This window comes from Copadichromis virginalis, linkage group LG6 (assembly GCF_057382275.1).
Source record: "Copadichromis virginalis isolate Kocher_CV1m ecotype Utaka linkage group LG6, C_Virginalis_male_GT1.1, whole genome shotgun sequence".
Classification (NCBI taxonomy): domain Eukaryota; kingdom Metazoa; phylum Chordata; class Actinopteri; order Cichliformes; family Cichlidae; genus Copadichromis; species Copadichromis virginalis.
The window spans coordinates 39454657-39469955 of record NC_140623.1 but is presented as its reverse complement, the minus strand read 5'-3'; the positions used below and the strand labels follow the sequence as shown (position 1 = coordinate 39469955).

The following is a 15299-nucleotide window of genomic DNA, read 5'->3' as shown; positions in this document are numbered from 1 at the left end:
GGATGAGAAGCAGAGTCACTGTCTGAGCTTTTTTGATCTTTGGTGTATTTTGGTGCTTCTTCCTCTTTGCGGTGAACTCCGCTGTGGCTACCTTTCCTGTGCAAGTGAACTTTCAACCAATCAGCATTCAACTTACGCTTATTGTCATGGCCACCAGGCCGCAAAATGTGTTGTTGCCTTTTTGGAGAACTCACGGGATTCTCTGAACGGGTTAAAATCGCTCTCCCTACGTGGCCATAGAGCTACACAAACACAAACACGAGACCGTGGCCTTACTCCACAAGCCTTGCAGTTTTTTGAGCTTCTCTTAACCGATCATCCATCCGTGCTTTCACCAGCCGATTTCTCCAGCACCGAGAAGTCGACCGCAAGAAGCTTCATACTTCATCCAAGCTGATATACACACTGCCCAATTTACCCCAAGCGTTTTGGATCATAAGTTTGCCGATTGATGAAGTCATAAGATCCTATTTAGCATTTCTTTCAATGGTCTTTTATTATAGATTTCTCCTCAAATTCTAAGCCAAACCTCCTCTTTACTTCACATCATAATTTGAAAAAAGTTACAGATTACAGTTAAAAACTGAGCTACGACTCAGCTATCATCAGCTAAGACTGATGGACACTTCAGTGTTGGTTACTTGTTTTGGTTTTTCCATCTTTCTGGATCTAAACTCAGAAGTCTTCTGCGTATTCGGTGCCCTGCTCTGTAGCCTTGCTGTAAGTGTCAGTGGGATTTTAAAAGAGCTTTTCTTCTGGAGCAGAACCCAGATGTTTTGGTTTCACTTCAGCTCTCCTTAACCTCTTCCTTATCAAGCTTTGACAGTCATCAGCAGATTTAACACACTGTGGTTTATCTGAATACGTCAGACACAATCATCTTTAAAGAACTCCAAGAACAGGATGATATTTTGCATTTAACACAGAGGAAATACTAATACTGGTGCAAAGAAACAAGTAGCTAATCATCACGTGATCTCTGCATTAGCTGTGCGGGACAAATAAAGGATAAGCAGCGATGAAGCTGCTACTAATAATGCAACTGGTTACTCAGCAATATGCTGGCTTTGCAGTGGGAAAACTACCGAATACACCTGAAAGCAATAATTATAATAAACACCGCTTATTATCTGTCTTTCCCATAAAGAGCATGTGCATTTAATACCCCGTTCAGATTCATAGTAGGGGAGATAAGCTGCGATCTTTTTTCCAGGACTATTAATTTGTTGTTTTTGGCATATGCTGTAATTATTTTCAAGAGTTCTCACCATGACATGCTGAAGGAATTTTGCAGCTTTTTATCCACTGGGCCTACAGTTTGGGCACAGATGGTTGGAAAGTCCAAAACTAAGAAACTGAGATTACTAGACATTTTTTTTTAACTGGCACAACAATATTGCCAATTGGCATTAAATCTAATACGACCCACCTCAGTAACACTGATTACAGTTAAGCTATTCTTGAGATTTTGTTTTGCACTTTGATAGGTTTGGAGAAATCATGAGAGACCAATTATATGTTGCTTTCACAGGCTGAGCAGCGTTATAAATGACCTAAGAAGTGATCTCGGTGTCTGAAATCTGTGAAATTTCCCTTCAAGTGCTACACCTAGTAAAAAAAAAAAGAATAAATGACATATTTGTCCCACGTTTTAACGTTTTATAGTTGATTGTGCTGATTTTATTTGAGACGTGTCACTAAAAATAAAACTCGCTAATTACAGTCAATGCAGTCGGGCTGCACGCGTGTAGATAAGTGAATATTTTGCATTTCAGACACTCCACTCGGCATTGCTCACTTATTTCTCTCTTTCCAGGCCCTTGACTTTCTTTGTAATATGCTCCATCCTCCCTCCATAATAAATCTTTCGCTTTCTGCATTTGCCTTTCTCCTCTCTCTCTCCCTCTCTCTTCCTGGTCTCCAACTCTCCTCTGCTCACTCAAATAAATCTCTCCACCCTCCCCTTACACCCGTCCCCCCTCAAAAAAATCTATGCAACACACTCAAACATACATGTGCATTGACCCACTCACGCACACAAACACACAGCGCTCCAGGCAGCAGCCACAAAGGCCTCATATTAATAAATCTGCTCCTTTATTGGTGCTGAGTGTCTCTGGCAGAGAACGAGGGAGGAGAGGGGGAGGAAGGAGGAGGAGCAGGACAGGAGACGCAGAGATCACCAGAGGGGAGGAGGAGGTGACTGACTGACTGTAGCTGTATCATCAGGACATGGCGAGCAGAAGGAGACAGACAGAGACGTAAAGTGCGCCATCAACAAGCACTCGCACACGCAATTTCTATTGATAACCGCACATCAGCCCTGAGATAATGAGGAGCGCCAGAGCCACACAAGTGTGAGGTTTCACTCGAGTATGTGAATATTTGTTAAGATAGAGTCCACCCACACTCAAACGTCCTCCGTCCGGTGGATTATTAAGGACACCTGACACCTGGCTGAACCGCTGGAGCATTCAGAGTGGGCTGTGCTGATCGCCGGGCTCAGGAAACAAACTGCCCGAGGTGGGCTTTCGGTAATGACAGCAGCTAGCTTAGTGGTCCAATCTCAGCCATCAGTCAGCTGTGACAGATTGGGGATATGAGCTAAGGAGCCGTTTAGCTGTGGTGCTTGCTGTGGTGTGTGCGCGCTTGTGTGTCTGAGGGGAGGAGGTGGGGGGAGGCTATCAGTGCTGCTAGTGTTGCAGAGGCATCAATACACTCTCGACAGGCCATTTTCCTATGCCTATTCCCAGCCCTGGCTTGTTGCTGGGGCAACTACCGCCATTTTACCTTCCCTGGCTGCACCTCTGGAAGGCTTTTTTTAAAACAGCAATCCATGTTCTGCAGTACGTCCCAAGCAACTGGTCAAACACTCTTAGCTCCTCTATTTTGGGGGGCATTTTTTGGGCATTCTGCTTAAAAATGGGGTCCAAATGAATTTTATAGGAAACCTCCAGTGCACGGGGAGTTTATTTAGCTCTTATTCAAAGGATGAGCAGAAGGTCATAGGTTGAATTTTCCCAGACACACAGACTGTATGAAAAAGATGGCTGTAGCTTCCAGGTATGGTAGCCAATGCAGAAGCACGTTTCTAATGACCAGCAGGGGGCGATTTGTCTGCTTGCAAAAAAAAGTGTGCTGTATTAAAGAATAAAATTCCACAACTCACTTGAGAAAACGCTTAACTGATAACTGATATGTCCGTCGCTATCAAATGAGCTGGAGTGTCACAGTCAGATCTGCCCGCATTCATGAAATGCCTCAGCTCAGTACTCAAAAACATGACTTTCCAAAGCGATGGGTGACGATGTACATCTTTCTTATGCAGTCTATTGTAACCTCCCTCTCTCCCTAACATGCTCTCATAATCAAAGCCACAAACACTTTAACAGACCAGTCCAATAGCTCTTCAACTAGCTTACCTAGCCTGGACTCCGGGGTCTTGCATTGGGTCAGAAACTTCTCATTGACTTATATACAGTACTTAATATCAACCAGTCAATGCCAGGTCTCCTTGGTGGTACATTTGCTAGTCATATATGGTAAGACTCTCAACTGCAGTTCAACACAAGAATAATGAGGGAGGCGGTGTATAAAGTTCATTATTTACAGAACTGAATTATTATAAAGGCAGAAAACAGAACCAGAAACACTGGACTCAGATATTCACTGACAGTCCAAATATTCATCCACTCTCCAAATCACACAACCTGCAGATGATGGAAACACTCTGGACTTAAGTTTAAGCAACAGTACTGACTGCACATGAACTGCTTTGGAAATAATTCAACCTCCATGTTCTTAAGACCAACAACGCCAAGCTGTCCCCTTACCTGTCCATGAGGCTGCATGGTGTTGTAGGGCATGTTCTGGTTCAACACTTTCTGTTTCATCAGTAACATCCTCTTCTGCTCTTCACTCAGGTGAGCTGTCTGTCCTGGGATTGGCCCTTGCGTCTGACCCGGCCCCGGACCCTGGCCACCACCTCCCGCACCGCCCATATAAGGTGGCATCATGGGGTTCTTGACCTGACTGTTCCCTGGCATGGGCGGGGTCATTCTCTGACCTATGTGATCCACCCCGCTGCCACTGAAGTGACTCAGCGGTTTGGTGTTGCTGTAGGACAACATGCCTGCTGTTTGCTGCTGCTGTTGCTGCTGTTTGGACAGGGCGTTCTGGTTTATGCTGTTTGGCTGCTGCTGGCCCATCATGCCCATGTGGTTGTGAGGGAGGTAGTTGTTCATGGGGGCTTTGGGACCGTTGTTGGGGGCCATGCCACCCACTAGAGGGCCCTGTGGTGTATTAAAGGCTTGCGGTGGATACATCATGGGGCTGTTGGGTTTGTCGTGGTTAAAGTGAGCGGAGTTATAGGGACTGGTTGGAGCGGCTGCAGGTGACCAGTTAGCTGCTTGCTGCTGCTGCTGCTTCTGCATCATTTTATTACGCTGCTGAGCAAATGCTTTCAGCTGCTCTGCATGGGAAAGCTCAGGCGTTACTGGTCCTACAGACTGACTTCCAGGCGGTATCCCCGCTGCTCCAGGTCCAGTGCCCGCCTGACTGACTCCTGGCCCCGGGTTCATCATGTATCCATTCCCAGGCCTAGAGACTGCTTGTGTCTGAGCTTGGGTTGGAGTCTGAGGGGAGCGAGCCACGCAGTTGTGCAATGGCGAACCTGATGCCATAGCAACGGCTGGAGACTGCTGCAAAGGTTGCTGAGGAGGCGTCCCATTGGCAGTGGTGGCAAACTGAGGGCCTGATGAAGATGGTCGCACCTGAGGAGAAACCAAAAGGACATTAGCTCAGGCTCGCACCTTGCAAGTTTTCTACATAACATATTTTTTAATCAGAATACGAAAAGCAAACTGAAAATGATCATTCGAGACTTTATGGGCCATTGCCACCATAAATTTTATACGGATGGGGTTTGGTACCATTTTGAGTACCAAACATTTTAAATACCAAACAATTTGTGTATAGCCATAATAACTAAGCTAAACTAACAAGCAGTTTACTGCTGAATGCTATTTGGCTTGAAAAGGAAGTCGCCTTTACCTTCCGATGAAGTTAACTTATGATAGTGCATTTGTTCCATTTGTAAGGTTTACTTTGTAACTGTAAGTTTGCCCCAATTACAGCAAGACCAGGAAGCCACAGCTGTGGTTGCTGCATTGCTCATTGCTTGCATGAAATGGCATCAACAGGCCAACAAAGCTTGATTTTCTGGAGTCTTTGAGGTGCTAGGTGTCGCTAGAAAACTGAAAAAATGAAATAGAAGCAGCTGTTTCTCTCTCTGTGCTATTTGGAAACCTCTGTGCTTCTGAATTTAAGCTTCACAGAGACGCTTGTAACAATGAAGACTGCCAACCACCGGATAAACTGCTTGCTGTATTTCATAATAACGCCACAGAGAGTTAATCTATCTTGTGCGACCACCACAGAGCCTACAGAGCATCTAGGCCCAATAACTTTAGCTGGCAAGGCAGTTGTCATTTTACTTAGAAGCTTCTTTCAGCTGCAGCCTTATTCACAACAGGTCGTCACAGAGGATGAATTTTCATATTTTCATATGGCACAGATTTTTATGCCAGATGCCCGTACTGACACAACACTCCCAGGGACCTATGTTTCCTCCCAAGTTTCAAACTAGAGGTCTTCCACATGTTAGGCAAATGTGTTACCAACTTCACTTTAATGCAGTTAGAACAGCTGAGAAATGTCCAGAAAGTTGGACATTTTCTGTGTTGGCCTGCATTCCGGGCTGATTATATTCCGTTGGGCAGTATATATCATTTCTGTACTGAACTGTGCATCAATCTAACCTCAAAGAAGCATAACAGGAATGACTCTCAGGAATCAGGTCTCAAGCTGATGACACAATTTACATCATTTGGATGGATGCGGAGAATACAATCGAGGATTAATGAACTGCAGAAATGCAGCAAATTCCTAAGTAGAAGTTTTGCTTACTTTAGAGATTTTTTTCCTTTATTCATTTTTGTGTTTTGCTAAAAGCTGCTTGTGTAAGACCAAAATGCTTCACAGGTAGCTTATGAAACACATCAATACTCTCATACACTTAGAAACCACTTCAGGTTTGTTTCTTGTTGATCACATAATTAACAGCTTCATTCAGGTATTAGTCGTTTAAAACCAGTTTGGACTTAAATCAATCGGATCAAAAAGTTGAATCAGTGAAGAAATCTTAAAAGAGCAGCGACTGCGCTCTAAGAGCTATAATTTTATCTTCAGAAATAACAGTGAGAGACATATATCATATAAATAAATACAGAAGTCTGATTCACCTGAGGTGGTCATGACTTAGATTATGAGTTTGGGTTAAATACCCCTTCCAGTGGACATCGTGTTGACTTTCTTGATACTGACCTGTGGTGAACCCATGGGAACCTGTGGGCCTCCCTGTGGAGGCTGAGGTGGAGGAGGAGGCAGTGCTGCTGGCGCGGCCCCCCCTCCCGCTGTTGTCGTATTCCCGGCTGCTTCCTGTGGGCCCGGCGTCTGATTGTTTGCCGGCCTGCCAAACTCAGCCTCTTTCTTTTCGTCAAAGTCCTCGTTGAAGAGGTCGTGCATATCGTCCTCTGGCACAGTATTGGCCAGCTCATCGATCAGCTCCTGCCACTCCTGGTCGTTGAGGTTAATGTCAGAGAACAGCTTGTTCTGATTGGACAGAGACTGGGGATCAGACGACTCCATTCCACCCCCGTCATCCAGGGGCTCCTGTTTCAAGTCTTTGAGGAGGCCGAAGCTGTCCTCCAAGTCCAGTGAGCCATTTAGCTTCATGTCTGGAAGGTGGCTGCCACCGTTCTTCCCCAGCTCATCTGATGTCCGGCCTACATGGTTCCCATTGCTGTTTGTAGTGTTGTTACCGGCAGAAGTGTTAGGCCCGCAGTGTAAGGGCTTAATGTCCATTTGGTGATGCAGTGGAGAGATGGGCGGCACATTGTTGTTATTATTGTTATTAGGGAGTCCTGTTAGTGAGTCCATGCCGCTGGAGCCTTCCTTCCGTACCCGTTTGGTGGTCGGCGAGTAGTTGCCTCCATCACAGATCCCATTCTGGTCTCCGTTGAGGGGCGATCGTGCGCTGTCCAGTTTTCTCTTTACAGTCTCCTGGAGCTGAAACAGAAATAAAAGATGGTAAAGAGGCCGAATTAGACTTTTGTTATTTACAGTTATCTAGATATACTCACAAACTGTATGTGCAAATAATCCCTGTGAGCCAAAAGTTTTTCTACTCTTGGAACTGTTTGCTATCAGAAAGAGGTGTCCACAACAGAGCCATCTCAAGCACAGACGCTCCAACCTAGTGCTTGTCAAGCCTCCTGCTTCTGAGAGCTAGCCAATTAGAAGAAAGTTGGCTTTAAATGGGAAGAGATACAGTGGCTTATTTCAGTCACTGGATCGACTGAGGGACTGTGCTATGTTGAACTGTGAATCCTGCAAAGGATGCTAATGTGACCCTGGAAATAAGCTCAATACGACCACTTTAAGAAGTTATCTTGTGTGTCTTATCTTCTGTTTGGAAGGATGGTCTCATTTGGATCAATTCACATTCAGAAAGCAACCCCATAATCACCTTATGATTGTGATTATCGCTACAGCATGCTAGCAATACAGCAGAGCTAAGGTAGCTTATTTCAGAGAATGGATGGCTGTACCGCGGCCTAGTTTAAGAAACTATGATTTATGCAAAGCCACTCAAAGCAGAACACAAGAAGAAAAAACCCCCAATGAGTGTCCTTTAAAGCTGGAGGTCACCAGAGATGGAACGTGTTAGTAACAGGAACTTTTCTGTGGTCTTCAGGGGGCTAATCATGAACACAACATGAGATACAAATCAATATAACAACAGGCTTCTTCCTCTCCACACACAGAGAACTGTCATGAGAAGGAGGGAAGGAAGTAAGTGTACTGAAGATCAAAATATCACCAAGACAAATCAATTACATGTTAAGCTCGGATTCATTCTCTGAAATTAGGCGTGCAGGCCAGGGATTTTTCTCAGTCCACGTTCCCTATTTCTTCACGGATGCAATAAAAAAAAAAAAAAGAAAGAAAGAAAAAACACAGAAAAAGATGTAAATCCTGTAGGAGGGTTTCAGGGCATGTTTCCCAACACTCGCCTCGGGAGAAATTCTTTTAAATATCAACTTTACACTGTGGATATATTTTAATCTTTATCGTGACGATTAATGGTAGAAACCCACCCGAGAATTAGAGTAATCTTTCTGCACAAAAAATCATGTAAGTGAGACAACAGTTCAGAGCACTTAAAATGACAAAAAAAGGAAAAAAAACAGGAGAGTGCAAAGTGGTGTCCAAAATTACATTAAAGTGCTCGTTCTGAAATGGAACAAGATAATGAACATTCGAACATTCAGTTTACATGAAAAAATTAAAGTTAAGTAAATTATCACAGCGTTGCCGCATTTACTCACATAATTTGTCATGATGACAGTGCTATATACACAGTGGTGGTGATGAGTCTGTAAGCGAAAATTAATGTGGTGTTTGCTCTCTGCAACTGCTCTTTGGTCAAGTGGAAGACAGGGCGAAGATATTATGCTTAGAAATTGATTTCACAACAAGTGTTTTTCCAAATATGTTCAGACGCTACTAAAAGTGAGCAATTTGGAAAAGAGTTAAAGCCTGTATTTAAAAAAACACCATATCAAATGGCAAAACTGTCAAATTACTTGCTGTAAAAAAATATAAATGCCAATTTTGCGTTGCAACAATGAGTTGGGGAAGCCACAGCAAACTTTTCCAGAAGCAAAGGTGGAGATGGGTTCAACGCTCTGCGAAAGACTGTGGGCAAATAGTTCATGATTTAAGAAGAACGCAAAACAGGAAAGAGTACATAATATCAATAAATGATTCAGAGAAATCTCTGCATGTGAGGGACTAGGCTGGAAAACAATACTGAGCTGCCCCGGGCCAAACTGCGATAAAAAGAGACAGGATTTTGTAGTGGAAGTAACTGCAAGGGCTCATGAACACTTCTTAAAACCAGTGTCAGTGAGCATCATTTCCCACTGCATCCACAAAAGTTAAAATCGTATAAAGAAAATGATCATATGAACATGATTCAGAAAAGCTTCACTGGGCCAAAGATGGTGAACTGAGGTGAAGCACAAAAGTGAACAATAAAATCTGCATTTCTTTTAAGAAATCATGGCTGGTGTCCGTGAGGAAAGAAGTGACCAGCTTTTATCAGCACACAAAAACCAAAATTCTCTTAGAATAATAGAGAAAACCCTGATAGTCAAGGATGTGATGACATAGTGGAACAAACTGAAAAAGACATTTCCTGTATATGTTTATTTTTTCAGTTTTGTAAGAACACAGTTATCAGTTAATTCTCTTTTTTATAAAAGTCGCATTTTTATTTTGTTTTTGCACAGCTGGTTTTAGTTCGATAAACCTGCTGATCTGCAGAATCTGATCTATCTCAGACACATCAGAGCCCTCTGCCAGTAAAAACATTCATGACAGCTAACCTGAATAAAGTTTTAATCCCAAACAAAGTAACTAAAACAGGAGGAAAGACAAGAGAAGGCTAGCAGCCCTCCTGATGAACAATACCAGCATTTGTTTTTCCGAGGAGGTAAAGAAACGTCAAAGGAACATCTGGAGTATTTGGCCCATTATTAACATCGGCCCCACATCTTACTGTAGGAAGCCTCCGCCGCTCCGTGTCTCACAGCATAAGATAACGACGGGGTGCTAACAAACGCTGGCTGGCAGTTAAGGTAATCACTGTCATAGACCTGTGTGGGAGAGGACAGGATGTACGGAGGCATGTGACATAACCCGAGTAATGGCAGGAGACACCCGAGACAAAGAAAGAGGCAGAAAATCTAAAAAAAATCCCACCAGTTTGGCCTTTTTTTTTTTTTATAAAAGCAAAAATGAGCTTTTCAAGTGGATACAGTTAAAAATCGACAGTCTTACGGAGCAGTGGTGACGGGGAAGACTCTGCTGTATAATTGTCAGCAGGGGGGAGTTTTACAGTTAGCTATCAACTGAGTGTGACTGATGATAGAGGGCTTTCAGCTCAGTGCAGCAGTGATACTTTTATCATTGCTTTCCCGAAGATAAAAAAAACTCTGAACGTGGATCTATTTTAGTAGGAATGTATTTTCTACAGCACCCGAGATTGAGTTGTTAAGAAACAACAAAGATGATGGCCACATGTTTAAATCAAAGCTGAATGCATTCACTGCCCATGCGAGATTAAACAAAGAAGCGGGCACAACGCAGACGCAAGTAAACGCTAAGAAATGTGCAAGAATCAAATTGCCATGAAAAAAAAAAAGAGGCAAAGAGAATAACAAGTTAGGTTCCTGTGCAATTTCTGTGCAATTTAATAAACTCTCAATCTCAATTTTACCCCCAACTCCTGTTAATTTCAAACCCTAATGAAGTTGGCAGAAAAATAGCTGATGCTATTAAAATGACGAATGGGAAGCGGGGACCTCATTTATGAAAGGTTCCCAGGGTACAAATTTGATGCTCCCACACGAACCTTAGAAATAGTGCAGGATTCAATCAAAAAGATTATCATTTTTAGTCATGGCTTCACTTTCAATTTCATGTCCAAAGACCGGATGCTATAAATACTTCCATCTTTACAATCGTAAAGGGACAGGTCACCCTCAAATCGAATGTACCTGTTCTTCCTCTGACCTCTGTTCGAGACTGTTTTGGAGATGTCTGCTTCTCTTGAATTTGGAATCAGCTTTGAACTTGAGAAGAGTTCAAATCGAGACCAACCTGCCTCACTTCACATCATCAGCGCTTATTTCTCAAGTTGCTAAATAGCATTGACTTTCTGCATTCTCTGGTTGCGAAATCACACCTAATCGCTTCCTGTCTTGATTGTTATTTGTCACCTGATTTGAGAGAACAATTCCTAATAAATACAAATTCTGATGGCGTAGGATTGGAGTTCAGGATGGTGACCTCACCCATGGTTTGTATAGAAAACAGCTGTAATTTTATATTGCATTAATGGTTTTATATAGTGGTTGTTATCAACGTGTAGAAAAGCTGCTTGAACAAAGATGCAAAGACTCACCAACACGCGTGGATGGGAGCCTTTTACAAGTCTTTTATACAGCACGTGCCGCCTGCACATCTACATTTCAAACAGCCTCCTCAGCTCAGAAGCCGCAAAATATTTTGTAAAATCCACACTCTCCACTGTCGCATGTGAAAGAGTCAAACACACACACAGACACACACACGTACACAATGGAAGCACCACCGATACGTGTATGTGTGCAAATGCGCACTTAGCTCTTTGTTATTCAGATGGAACAACAGACAAAATATATTCAGATTGTATTCTGACCCGGAGGTGGACCCATTCAAGCTGGCAGGAAAACACTCACACACACACACACACACACACACACACACACACACACACACACACACACACACACACACGCACACACTCACACTCCAGTAAACCAAGAAAGTAAAAAAAAAAGGATGATGTGCTTCATGTTGCAGTGTGTGTGTGTGTGTGTGTGTGCTAGAGGTTCCTCTTCTGCTCTCCACATTGACTGACAGTCAGCATAATTATCTTCATGACATGATAAACAGTATTAGTATTGGCAACCAAAAAAGAAACTACAGTGTATGCATTTGTGTGTGTGTCTGTGTGTGTGTGTGTTGATCTCTTAGCCATTAAAGCAACAACTAAGGAACAAAAAAAAAGGAAAACACGCGTTTCCACTGTCACGACACGATTTCAGTGTGTGTGTGTGTGTGTGTGTGTGGTCCTGCAATCAATGGGTTTAAATAATTCAGGCCTCCTCTGTCTGTGTGTGTTTGTGTGTCTGAGTGTGTGTGTGTTACAGGCTTTCCCTAAATGCCAGTGACTCATGTTGGTAATAACAGACTCGTCTTTCAAAGCCCACCTATAAAAACTCCCATAATTATCCAGGTGGTGTGAACTGTCGCACCCTCCCACACACGCACACACACACGTACAGGTTTTAAATACACACCCACTTAAAAAAAAAACACACAAAAAAAAACATTTAACCTTCTTAATAGGATCGTGAATCTGGAGAAAGAAACAAAGGAAACAAAAAAAGAGGAGACCAGACCAAAGCACTGTGGTCCTGCCTGCTCGGGGAGTCAGCATGCTGCTGCCCGAGGGAACGTGAAAGGATCCGGTGCTGGTGCAAAATACTTTATGTATTCACTGTAGCAAATTTCTTTTATTTTAGCACAATTAACAACCTAATTAAACCTGTGAATCACACTGAACCTAGCAGCGTTTCTTTCTGACAATCACAGCAATGAAATACCTTTGAAGCCGACGGAATCGAGAGGAATGGAGGAGCGTTTGCATGTGTAAGAGAAAGAATCCAGGCCGCGAGAAGAGAGATGACATCGAGACTCATAGACAAAGATTTTTGAAGTAGTTTAATCAAGCTGGAGTGGTTAGCGAGAGCTAGAGGGAAGAAAAGAGCATTGGAGTTCAAAAAAAAAAAATATATAAAAGACTAAAGACAGGAGAGGGAAAAAAAAGGAGGAGAGCGCTGCTTGTTTTGCCTCCTGCTTCTCTCCGTGTATTCTTTGACATAAACACCTGCTGACTGCTCCTCTGCCTGCTCCCACAACAGACAGAGGGAGAACGACAAAAGCGAGGAGAGACAAAGGTGAAAGAGAGAGACACGCACGCTCGCGAGGAGGAAGAAGGGATTTATTTGTCAGGCAGATGGTCTTTCTCCTTTGAGCGGAGGAGCTACCAGAACATGAAGATGAAGAAGAGGAGAAAGAGGAGGAGAAAGGGTGAAGCAGAGAAAGAGGTGTGGAGGGGGGGGCTAGATAGGTGGCTTGATGGAAAGGCATAGCGCTCCAAATGACAGCGGGGAGCAAACGATGAGAGGGTGATCAGAGAAGGAGAGGGAGGCAGAGAAGAGAGACAGAGATGGAGCCACTAAGGTGCTGTTGTTATAGCAACCTGCTGCTCTGGTGCTTTGTGCGCAGCGTCCTCCGTCTTCTTCGTCTTCCTCCTTTTTCCTTCTCCTCCTCTCGCTCACTTACTCACTCTCCGACACCCTGCCTTCTCTCCCTCCCTCTCCTCCTCTCTCTCTTCCCTCCTTCCTTTCTTTGGCTCGCTCTTCTGGAAACTTAAGCATTGCATCAAATTCGAGTCCCAGCATTAAAGGAACGACTCCGCGTCGAGACAGTTCGGGGTATTTATTTCAAATTACAAACTATATGTGAAGGTAGCTAGCTTCATGTTTCTTAATCTAAGGGGGGAAAAAACGTGAAATCATTTGTCTCTAAAATGAGACTCATTTATTGCTACTACGACAACATCACTGAAGATACACCTAACCAAAAGACATATAACAGTGGCATCTTCTGTGAAAAATAACTGCAACACATTTCATCAATGCCACGAAGCTGTTCATCACACCTTCCTTTGCAAGTCAGTTCTTCCTCCACTCCCGCTTTTCTTACCTGTCCCTGCACACGAGAGATGGACGTACTCCCCGTGACGTCACCCACTGGTTTGTAAACTTCAACTTGACCATTTTGGCCATCTTAGTTCTGGAAACTAAGCGTGTGATAACAATCCGCAAATAGTGCTCATAGGCGTGCTCGGTTTTACAGGTGACTTACAAAAGCTGCACTGATTTCTAAACACAGGCACAGTCAGTTTATTTCAATGTCAAAATTAATTAAGACATGTTTTCAGGGTTAAACATCATTAAATAGCAGTAAATGGCATGTTGCAAACGTTAGTAGATCAGTAAATTTGTAAATAGTGACAGTAGTGCTTTTTTAAAGCCAAAACCCAGTCCACACTGGCACTACTTATCTGAATCTGGCTCAGAAATAGCTAAGACTTGCTGGATATTTCACTATAAATCTGGCCACACATAAGAAAATGAAGACCCTGCGGTATAAGAGTTGAAAAAGCAACTGAGACCAAAAACCCATCAGGAAAATGTTTAATAAGGTCATAAATCAAGTGTGCAGCAGCGTCATTTTCTCATAGACTTCTATACAACCGGACTTCTTTTGGCAACCACACGGGTCGCCCCCTGCTGGCCATTAGAAAGAATGCAGGTTTAAAGCATTGTAATGGGAATAACATGTAACCACATGCCAGTTGAGATTCCGCTCTGGTAGGCTGAATGGGTCTCAATGAGGTGTATAGAAACAGACTCTTTTTTTGTCATGTGTTTATCCAGCACTTTATTTATTTATGCCCAGCCAGAACATTTTGGGCAGTAAGAGACCAGTGCTAACTACCGAAAATCTGGTTCTCACTTTCCCCCCCAGGATGCTGGTTGTGGTATTGAAGGTTAGGCAAGAGGAAGGACTTTGATTCAACTCTGGTTGCAAATGACATGGCAGGCCACATTTAAGAGATTTTTTTTGGCTTCTGAGGCGCTTTACAGTCCAACTCCCAGAGACACAAACACACCAAGCTGCACACTGATTTAACACTTGGCTGGTTAGACAGAAAATAAAAGAATAACCTTTATTTTTGCTAGCACTTAGATTATTGTATAGTAAAAATTACAGTATTTGAGCAACTCAAAGCTACCTCTAGCACACCTAATGATTTTCTTGTCAGTATCTCTGATCCATGAACTCAGCAGCCGAGTCCACAGCACAAAGGAACCAGCAGAGCTTTATTTTTTCTTTTTGAACTGACGCTAAAACCACAGCGGTGAAGATTTAGCGAGCCCGTCCAAAAAGCGAGTACACCTGCACACCTGTCTATGAGGAGAGACAAAGGCTCTGTAAAGTGAGGCTGCAGAGAGGAATTACACCCTGTGGATCGAGTGTGTTCAAGTAGTTACATTTCTGCACCCACTGAAACAAACAGACGCATGAGTATCAGCCATAATTTAAATTTCACTTGTTTTCCCTGGTGCGGGCCTGTGTGTGCCACGCTTTGAGTGTGTTTGTGAGAGTGTGGTTGTTCCTGGTCTGGCCCACTAGACTGTGAAATGAGTCAATTAAATCAAACAGGTCTTTAATAAGGAAATGTGTTTGTGTGCTTGTGTGTGTGTGGTGTGGTAATAATGGGCGGATGGCTAAAGGCTTGTAACCACCAAATTTCAAACCATCACCTGTCTAACAGGCTGTTATACGGCGGTTTTCAAACATTCTGCGGCCGACAAAAATCAAGGGTCAGTGCAAAAATTTCAAAGTAGATCTGCATTCACTCCTGCTTGGAACAGTCTTTATTACATGTGTCCTTAATTCCTCTTTTGATAATATTCTCCGATGGCGCCACC

The 15299-nt window shown here is 43.3% G+C and overlaps 1 protein-coding gene across 1 annotated transcript in view; it reads right to left on the bottom strand.

Annotated features, from left to right (window-relative positions):
- The window catches only part of maml3 (mastermind-like transcriptional coactivator 3), a 132496-nt gene that overhangs the window by 64938 nt on the left and 52259 nt on the right, over positions 1 to 15299 (bottom strand). Inside the window, exons 2-3 of the mRNA XM_085460355.1 lie at positions 6385 to 7128; positions 3834 to 4772 (exon numbers count right to left, since the gene is read on the bottom strand). Of these exons, the coding sequence (XP_085316481.1) occupies positions 3834 to 4772; positions 6385 to 7128 (1683 nt within the window). The remainder of the gene's footprint in view (positions 1 to 3833; positions 4773 to 6384; positions 7129 to 15299) is intronic.